This window comes from Bufo gargarizans, chromosome 3 (genome assembly GCF_014858855.1).
Source record: "Bufo gargarizans isolate SCDJY-AF-19 chromosome 3, ASM1485885v1, whole genome shotgun sequence".
Lineage (NCBI taxonomy): Eukaryota > Metazoa > Chordata > Amphibia > Anura > Bufonidae > Bufo > Bufo gargarizans.
The window spans coordinates 284,621,796-284,632,027 of NC_058082.1; the positions used below are offsets into that span (position 1 = coordinate 284,621,796).

The window sequence follows — 10,232 nt, forward strand, 5'->3', positions numbered from 1 at the left end:
TGCCGGAAAACAAAACAAAAAATCTCACTTCAATGTGTCACTATTCACTAAAGGCAAAAAGAGCTGGTGCACCCAGCATGATGACGTCACTATTCTGGGAGTGTCAGGTCCTTCTGCGTCCCGTGAGGAGTGAGTGTGCGAGTATCTCAGCATATGCAAGTGGATGAGATGAGTATTATTTTTTATTTTATAACCCCTAAAAGGCTGTTTTTAACGGCTGGTAGACAGGTGCATTCCTGGCAAAGCGGGCATTAAAAACGGTCCTATTAATTTCAATGGGTTCTGTCAGGCTGTGAAAGCGGCCAAAAATAGGCCACTATTCACTGCTCAAAAAAAAAAAAAAAGGCCCCATAGACTGTAATGGTTCTGAAAATGGCAATGTGTTTTCACTGTTGTGTGAAAGTACCTTAATTACCTTTTTTATGGCAATTTTGTGCCGCTGCTCTTTTTTTATTTCTTGGGCTACCAAAATAATTTTGTAGCTTTTTTTCATGATACATAGGACTGTTTTAATATGAATTTTATATAAATGTTTTTTCTCTTTTAGTTGTATTTTGGGTAATATCTACATAAATATATATATATATTTTTTTAATTTATAGTTCATTTTTTTATTTTCAATTTGACACTAAAACAAAGTAGAATAGGTTTTCTAGTTTGATTCATTCATTCTAATATATTTTATGCATAGCACCTGGTGCATAGGGCTGCTATGGCGATGGTTTGCGTTGGTGTGGGTGGTGTTTTTTCCCTTTATTTGTATCTCATTTTACATTTTTATTTTACTGTTTTGCATATTTTTAACATAATAATATGTCTACCATTAGGTTGTAAAAGACAGTTGAAGGTGACAAGACCTCAGTCCTGTTATCAAACACTGGCAGAACTGTTCTGGGTCTGCTAAGACCGAGGCAGCATTGTGGGAACCTGATCTTCAGGATTAAAGCCCAGGACCAGGCATCAGTCTTTGGCCTCATGCACACGACAGTATATTTTTTCACAGTCCGCAAAACGGGGTTCCGTTGTTCCGTGATCCGTTTTTGTTTCAGTGTGTCTTCCTTGATTTTTGGATGATCACCAGACATGAAGGAAAGTGAAAAAAAATCTAAGTCAAGTTTGCCTTGCAAATAATAGAAAAAAAACGGTGCATTATCCGAGTTTTCAACGGACCCATTGAAAGTCAATGGGTCCGCAGAAAATCACGGAAAACGGAACAACGGACACGGAACACAACAACGGTCGTGTGCATGAGGCCTTAAACAGTTTGCCACATTTTTTATATGCTAGGTTTATCTCAATAATCTTTTACTTATCAGATTTCTAAACTATTTGTCTTGTTTATAACAGATAAAACATTCGTGTACACAATAAAAAAAAAAGTTAAAGGGGTTTCAGGGATTTCCATATTGATGGTCTAGCCTCAGGATAGGTCAATATGAGATCGCCAGTGGTCTGAATCCCCACCTATCAGCTGCTTGAGGAAGCCGTGGTACTCACCAGAGCTCTGGTGAGCGCTGCCGCTTCTTGCAGCTTAACAGGCACAGCACCATCCATGACATGGCGGCTGTACTTGGTAGCACAAAGACAAAGTAGATTTACAACTCTTCTGGACCAGTGCTTAACAACTGCAGACCTCAAGTATGCCCAACAGGTCACATTTTCATGATATCCTCCTTCATACAAACTGCTTTTTAAAACACATGTAGAAACTGCCAAGTGTTTTAAAGAAGTTATCCAAGGCTGGAAATGTCCCCCGTATGCCCGGCCCCTCACACTGATTCTACTTACCTGGTCCTCCCCTCCCCGCTCCTGATCCCCGCTGCTTCTCCCTGTGCACGGATAAAAACACCCAATGCCGGGGGGGGGGGGGGGGGGAAACGACAGTCAATGGCAGGCGGTGACGGGAACGAGCCTCCCTAGCATCGTGGGTGACGCTAGGGAGGCTCGTCCCTGTCACTGCCTGACATTGGCTGCCCCCCCCCCCCGGATGTTTTCATCTGTGCACGGGGAGAAGAAGTGGTGGCTGTATGGGGAAGAGGAGTGACGTGAGGAGCAGGGAGCCATAGAAGTAGAATCAGTGTGAGGGGCCTGGGCATATGGGAGACATTTCCAGTCTTGGATAAGCCCTTTAAGCATTTTGTTGGTGATTTGTACAATTGTTTTGGTGGCTTTTTTAAATTTTTGGGCATTTTGTATACGCATTTTTTAAGTTGTATTGAGAAGCTTTTTGAAGAAAAAGGCAGAAAAAAACAACACACCAACAGCATGCAGCATTTTTATAAAACCACAACAGAGCCTTGAAACACTACAAAGCACTGTGTATGTAGACTTTATAATATTTTCAACAAAAATGCCCCCCAAAAAACCCAACTGTGTGTGTGAATACAACCTAAAGGCCCATTTACACTGCATCGGCCAGATAATCACTAACAAGCATACGTAGGAACTCTCGTTAGCGATGATCTGCTGGAGTACAGCAGCCGTGTTTCACTCGTTCATCGAGTAATTGCATTTTTCGTGCAGTTAGCTGAAGGCCCCTTTACACTACACAATGTAGCAGATGATTGTGGGGAAGCACGAATGCTTGTTAGCAATTTTCTGGCCAACGCTCAGCCAGTGTAAAATGGTCTTAAATCATTGCTTGCCGGCAGCAGATCACGCCGTCTAAACAGCACTCTGCTACAGGCAAACAATAATTCTGTATGGGGAGGAGCAATGGCATTAGTGAGTACTCCTCCCCATACTGTGGAGGAGATCGCTACATGTAAATGCAGTGGTATCCTTCACTGACTAATGCTTCCTTCACGACAGACGTCTGCTAAATTGTGCTGACAAATGTGTTTATTAGATGATGATATGGCACTTACTAATATAGTCTTTGTTGAAAATCTGCACCATTTTCTATATTTTATAAGCTATGTATGCCCCTTGTTTACAAAGTCTTTTGTGATGTCCACACAGGTCCTGTCCATAAAATGGCTGCTGATGGAGGGTCATGTGACCGGGCAAATCACCTCCATGTGATATCTCCTCCATTCAAACACACTGCTCCTGCACTAAACGCCTAACAGGACAAGTGCAGATGGCAGGGGCAGTGTATATGGAAGGAGGAGATATCACATGGAGGTGATCTGCCTGGTCACATGACCTTCCATCAGCAGCCATGTTATGGACAGGACCTGTGTGGACAGCACAAAGGACTTTGTGAACAAGGGAGTAAACCTTATGAAAAATAGAAAATGGTGCAGAATTTCAACAAAGGCTATATTAGTAAGTGCTATATACAGACGTGGACAAAATTGTTGGTACCCTTTGGTCAATGAAAGAAAAAGTCACAATGGTCACAGAAATAACTTTAATCTGACAAAAGTAATAATAAATTAAAATTCTATAAATGTTAACCAATGAAAGTCAGACATTGTTTTTCAACCATGCTTCAACAGAATTATGTAAAAAAATAAACTCATGAAACAGGCATGGACAAAAATGATGGTACCCCTAACTTAATATTTTGTTGCGCAACCTTTTGAGGCAATCACTGCAATCAAACGCTTCCTGTAACTGTCAATGAGACATCTGCACCTCTCAGCAGGTATTTTGGCCCACTCCTCATGAGCAAACTGCTCCAGTTGTGTCCGGTTTGAAGGGTGCCTTTTCCAGACTGCATGTTTCAGCTCCTTCCAAAGATGCTCAATAGGATTGAGGTCAGGGCTCATAGAAGGCCACTTTAGAATAGTCCAATTTTTTCCTCTTAGCCATTCTTGGGTGTTTTTAGCGGTGTGTTTTGGGTCATTGTCCTGTTGCAAGACCCATGACCTGCGACTGAGACCAAGCTTTCTGACACTGGCTAGTACATTTCTCTCTACAATTCCTTGATAGTCTTGAGATTTCATTGTACCCTGCACAGATTCAAGACACCCTGTGCCAGACGCAGCAAAGCAGCCCCAGAACATAACAGAGCCTCCTCCATGTTTCACAGTAGGGACAGTGTTCTTTTCTTGATATGCTTCATTTTTTCGTCTGTGAACATACAGCTGATGTGCCTTGGCAAAAACTTCGATTTTTGTCTCATCTGTCCACAGGACATTCTCCCAGAAGCTTTGTGGCTTGTCAACATGTAGTTTGGCATATTCCAGTCTTGCTTTTTTATGATTCGTTTTCAACAATGGTGTCCTCCTTGGTCGTCTCCCATGTAGTCCACTTTGGCTCAAACAACGACGGATGGTGCGATCTGACACTGATGTTCCTTGAGCATGAAGTTCACCTTGAATCTCTTTAGAAGTCTTTCTAGGCTCTTTTGTTACCATTCGGATTATCCGTCTCTTAGATTTGTCATCAATTTTCCTCCTGCGGCCACGTCCAGGGAGGTTGGCTACAGTCCCATGGATCTTAAACTTATGAATAATATGTGCAACTGTACTCACAGGAACATCTAGTTGCTTGGAGATGGTCTTATAGCCTTTACCTTTAACATGCTTGTCTATAATTTTCTTTCTGATCTCTTGAGACAGCTCTTTCCTTTGCTTCCTCTGGTCCATGTCGAGTGTGGTACACACCATATCACCAAACAACACAGTGATTACCTGGAGCCATATATATAGGCCCAATGGCTGATTACAAGGTTGTAGACACCTGTGATGCTAATTAGTGGACACACCTTGAATTAACATGTCCCTTTGGTCACATTATGTTCTGTGTTTTCTAGGGGTACCATCATTTTTGTCCATGCCTGTTTCATGAGTTTATTTTTTTACATAATTCTGTTGAAGCATGGTTGAAAAACAATGTCTGACTTTCATTGGTTAACATTTATAGAATTTTAATTTATTATTACTTTTGTCAGATTAAAGTTATTTCTGTGACCATTGTGACTTTTTCTTTCATTGACCAAAGGGTACCAACAATTTTGTCCACGTCTGTAATCATCTTACAAAAACACTGGTCAACAAGAACCAGAAAGTGGCCAACACCTTTAAGGCCTCAGTCACACATTGGAATTTTCACACGTATTGTAGTCTATTGGGTGGTGGCTATAGTTTAGTACTTCAAATGAGAAAATTTCACAACTTCTGTGTGAAGCACTGATCTTATACAGTCAGTGCGCAAGAATTGCTTCTATGAAATATTCTCAAATCTTGACTTGTTTCACCTGCTTGACCTAATTTACGACCTATGAATATCACGCTCTTTCTTGAACATATCCCAGAGAAAGTAGGGCTGATTCTTTCACTCATCAGCATGCTTGCTAAGGAGGAATGTGTCGGATAACACTGGTTTAGAACAGCTTAGAGTGTATCCCCAATTTTTATCTCCTGTCCCATTTGACACTGAGTTTGGAGACACTCAGTGGAAGCTGAACAGTGGACAACATGTGGAGAATTTTATGCATGGGTCCTATTCTAATTATTAGTAACAGTGCACAATACTTTGAGCATTGTGCGGTGGCTCAATGTTAACTGCTTAGTTTGCACTAGTCATATTAAGGGTCTATTCACACGTCCACAATTCTGTTCCGCATTTTGCAGAACAGAATTGAGGACCCATTCATTTCTATGGGGCCGCAAGATGCGCTGCCCGGATCCAGAATTGTGGATCCGCACATCCGGGTCCGAAATTCAATTCCCGAAAAAAATAGAACATGTCCTATTTTTGTCCACAATTGCGGACAAGATTAGGCATTTTCTATTAAGTGCCGGCGATGTGTGGTCCGCAAAATGCGGAACGCACATTGCCGGTGTCCGTGTTTTGCGGATCCGTGGATCCGCAAAACACATACGGATGTGTGAATGGACCCTAAACAGGAGATAAAAATTGGAAGTACATTTTAAAGGGGTTGTCCCACAAATAATATTCTACAGTTTTCAAACTAGCACTTGGATCTGAATACTTCTGTAATTGCATGTAATTAAACATTTATTACAGCTACTGAGCTCAGAAATGTATATGTATATATATATATATATATATATATATATATATATATATACACATATATATATATATATATATATATATCAGTACAGACCAAAAGTTTGGACACACCTTCTCATTCAAAGAGTTTTCTTTATTTTCATGACTATGAAAATTGTAGATTCACACTGAAGGCATCAAAACTATGAATTAACACACTTGGAATTATATACATAACAAAAAAAGTGTGAAACAACTGAAAATATGTCATATTCTAGGTTCTTCAAAGTAGCCACCTTTTGCTTTGATTACTGCTTTGCACAATCTTGGCATTCTCTTGATGAGCTTCAAGAGGTAGTCACCTGAAATGGTTTTCACTTCACAGGTGTGCCCTGTCAGGTTTAATAAGTGGGATTTCTTGCCTTATAAATGGGGTTGGGACCATCAGTTGCATTGTGGAGAAGTCAGGTGGATACACAGCTGATAGTCCTACTGAATAGACTGTTAGAATTTGTATTATGGCAAGAAAAAAGCAGCTAAGTAAAGAAAAACGAGTGGCCATCATTACTTTAAGAAATGAAGGTCAATCAGTCCGAAAAATTGGGAAAACTTTGAAAGTGTCCCCAAGTGCAGTCACAAAAACCATCAAGCGCTACAAAGAAACTGGCTTACATGCGGACCGCCCCAGGAAAGGAAGACCAAGAGTCACCTCTGCTGCAGAAGATAAGTTCATCCGAGTCACCAGCCTCAGAAATCGCAGGTTAACAGCAGCTCAGATAGAGACCAGGTCAATGCCACACAGTTCTAGCAGCAGACACATCTCTAGAACAACTGTTAAGAGGAGACTGTGTGAATCAGGCCTTCATGGTAGAATATCTGCTAGGAAACCACTGCTAAGGACAGGCAACAAGCAGAAGAGACTTGTTTGGGCTAAAGAACACAAGGAATGGACATTAGACCAGTGGAAATCTGTGCTTTGGTCTCATGAGTCCAAATTTTAGATCTTTGGTTCCAACCACCGTGTCTTTGTGCGATGCAGAAAAGGTGAACGGATGGACTCTACATGCCTGGTTCCCACCGTGAAGCCTGGAGGAGATGGTGTGGGGGTGCTTTGCTGGTGACACTTGGGGATTTATTCAAAATTGAAGGCATACTGAACCAGCATGGCTACCACAGCATCTTACAGCGGCATGCTATTCCATCCGGTTTGCGTTTAGTTGGACCATCATTTATTTTTTCAACAGGACAATGACCCCAAACACACCTCCAGGCTGTGTAAGGGCTATTTGACCATGAAGGAGAGTGATGGGGTGCTGCGCCAGATGACCTGGCCTCCACAGTCACCGGACCTGAACCCAATCGAGATGGTTTGGGGTGAGCTGGACCGTAGAGTGAAGGCAAAAGGGCCAACAAGTGCTAAGCATCTCTGGGAACTCCTTCAAGACTGTTGGAAGACCATTTCAGGTGACTACCTCTTGAAGCTCATCAAGAGAATGCCAAGAGTGTGCAAAGCAGTAATCAAAGCAAAAGGTGGCTACTTTGAAGAACCTAGAATATGACATATTTTCAGTTGTTTCACACTTTTTTGTTATGTATATAATTCCACATGTGTTAATTCATAGTTTTGATGCCTTCAGTGTGAATCTACAATTTTCATAGTCATGCAAATAAAGAAAACTCTTTGAATGAGAAGGTGTGTCCAAACTTGTGGTCTGTACTGTGTGTGTGTATATATATATATATATATATATATATATATATATATGTATATATATACACATATATACACACAGGTCCTTCTAAAAAAAATTGCATATTGTGATAAAGTTCATTATTTTCTGTAATGTACTGATAAACATTAGACTTTCATATATTTTAGATTCATTACACACCAACTGAAGTAGTTCAAGCCTTTTATTGTTTTACAGCTCATGAAAACCCAAAATTCCTATCTCTAAAAAATTTGCATATCATGAAAAGGTTCTCTAAACGGCTATTAACCTAATCATCTGAATCAACTAATTAACTCTAAACACCTGCAAAAGATTCCTGAGGCTTTTAAAAACTCCCAGCCTGGTTCATTACTCAAAACCGCAATCATGGGTAAGACTGCCGACCTGACTGCTGTCCAGAAGGCCATCATTGACACCCTCAAGCAAGAGGGTAAGACACAGAAAGAAATTTCTGAACGAATAGGCTGTTCCCAGAGTGCTGTATCAAGGCACCTCAGTGGGAAGTCTGTGGGAAGGAAAAAGTGTGGCAGAAAACGCTGCACAACTAGAAGAGGTGACCGGACCCTGAGGAAGATTGTGGAGAAGGACCGATTCCAGACCTTGGGGGACCTGCGGAAGCAGTGGACTGAGTCTGGAGTAGAAACATCCAGAGCCACCGTGTACAGGAAATGGGCTACAGGTGCCGTAGTTCCCCAGGTCAAGCCACTTTTGAACCAGAAACAGCGGCAGAAGCGCCTGACCTGGGCTACAGAGAAGCAGCACTGGACTGTTGCTCAGTGGTCCAAAGTACTTTTTTCGGATGAAAGCAAATTTTGCATGTCATTCGTAAATTAAGGTGCCAGAGTCTGGAGGAAGACTGGGGAGAGGGAAATGCCAAAATGCCTAAAGTCCAGTGTCAAGTACCCACAGTCAGTGATGGTCTGGGGTGCCATGTCAGCTGCTGGTGTTGGTCCACTGTGTTTTATCAAGGGCAGGGTCAATGCAGCTAGCTATCAGGAGATTTTGGAGCACTTCATGCTTCCATCTGCTGAAAAGCTTTATGGAGATGAAGATTTCATTTTTCAGCACGACCTGGCACCTGCTCACAGTGCCAAACCCACTGGTAAATGGTTTACTGACCATGCTATTACTGTGCTCAATTGGCCTGCCAACTCTCCTGACCTGAACCCCATAGAGAATCTGTGGGATATTGGGAAGAGAAAGTTGAGAGACACAAGACCCAACACTCTGGATGAGCTTAAGGCCGCTATCAAAGCATCCTGGGCCTCCATAACACCTCAGCAGTGCCACAGGCTGATTGCCTCCATGCCACGCCGCATTGAAGCAGTCATTTCTGCAAAAGGATTCCCGACCAAGTATTGAGTGCATAACTGAACATAATTATTTGAAGGTTGACTTTTTTTGTATTAAAAACACTTTTCTTTTATTGGTCGGATGAAATATGCAAATTTTTATAGATAGGAATTTTGGGTTTTCATGAGCTGTATGACAAAATCATCAATATTAAAACAATAAAAGGCTTGAACTACTTCAGTTGTGTGTAATGAGTCTAAAATATCTGAAAGTCTAATGGTTATCAGTACATTACAGAAAATAATGAACTTTATCACAATATGCTAATTTTTTTTAGAAGGACCTGTATATATAGTGCCACCTGCTGTTTGTTTTTTCTAATTTCTCTGTCCTGCTCACTGAGATGGAAGCACGTCACTAGCTCCAGCAGATAGGACACATCCCTGAGAAAGGACACCCCTCTTAAACTGCCTAAATCTAGCAGAATTATTGTGGCAATGATATGGGGAGATCTGTGGATCCATGTGAAGTACAGGGCTGGTTCTAGCTCTGTCAGAAAGAGATTGACATGTAGTATATGAGGTTTTCATTTTTTACATTAATCTTGGGATAACCCCATTAACATTAAGCAGAAATAAGTAATTAAATAAATAATAAACAGAGTGAATAGCAAAATTGGATGAATATATAAATATAAAATGCAACAGCAACAATGAAACTATTCATTACAATGATCACTGTGTTTGGCTAACGTCATTTACATTTGTGTTTATGACAATAATTAATTTTTTTTTATAAATTAGGCCCAACTGTTGCCAACCCATGTAACCAAACTCACTTGTAGGGTGTTGACTGGAAAAGACGATATGGGTGGGAAGTCCATGATTTGAAGTTCGTGGACATGGCCATTCATGACAACAGCTGGTAGGAAGACACGACGAGATTTGGTGGGAACACAAGTCTCGCTGAATTCGTTGTACATAAACTGACGCACAATTGCACTTTTCCCCACTCCTTGGGCCCCAAGTACCGCAATCTTGAAGGTCGTCACCATGCCTCCCTGGGCCGGTGGTGGGTAGTTCCCTCACACGGTCCGTGGTGTTGGCAAGGTGGTTGCACTGCGGCATATTCCAGAGGCTGCTGGCTCAGCCACATTCAGGAAGCATCTCCTTGGAGAAAAGGAGGCTGTAGAAGCAATTAGAAGCAAACTCATCATGATGCTGAATTGAAGACATTACACGTACTAATCAAAACCATAAAATAAAGAATGTGGATATATTGTAGTTATGTGTACAG

General features: G+C 41.4%; 1 protein-coding gene across 1 annotated transcript in view; it reads right to left on the reverse strand.

Annotated features, from left to right (window-relative positions):
* The window catches only part of LOC122933368 (ras-like protein family member 10B), a 30,982-nt gene extending 20,992 nt beyond the window's left edge, over positions 1–9,990 (reverse strand). The window contains exon 1 of the mRNA XM_044288329.1: positions 9,775–9,990. Within this exon, the coding sequence (XP_044144264.1) occupies positions 9,775–9,990 (216 nt within the window). The remainder of the gene's footprint in view (positions 1–9,774) is intronic.
* Between the last annotated feature and the right edge of the window lie 242 nt (positions 9,991–10,232).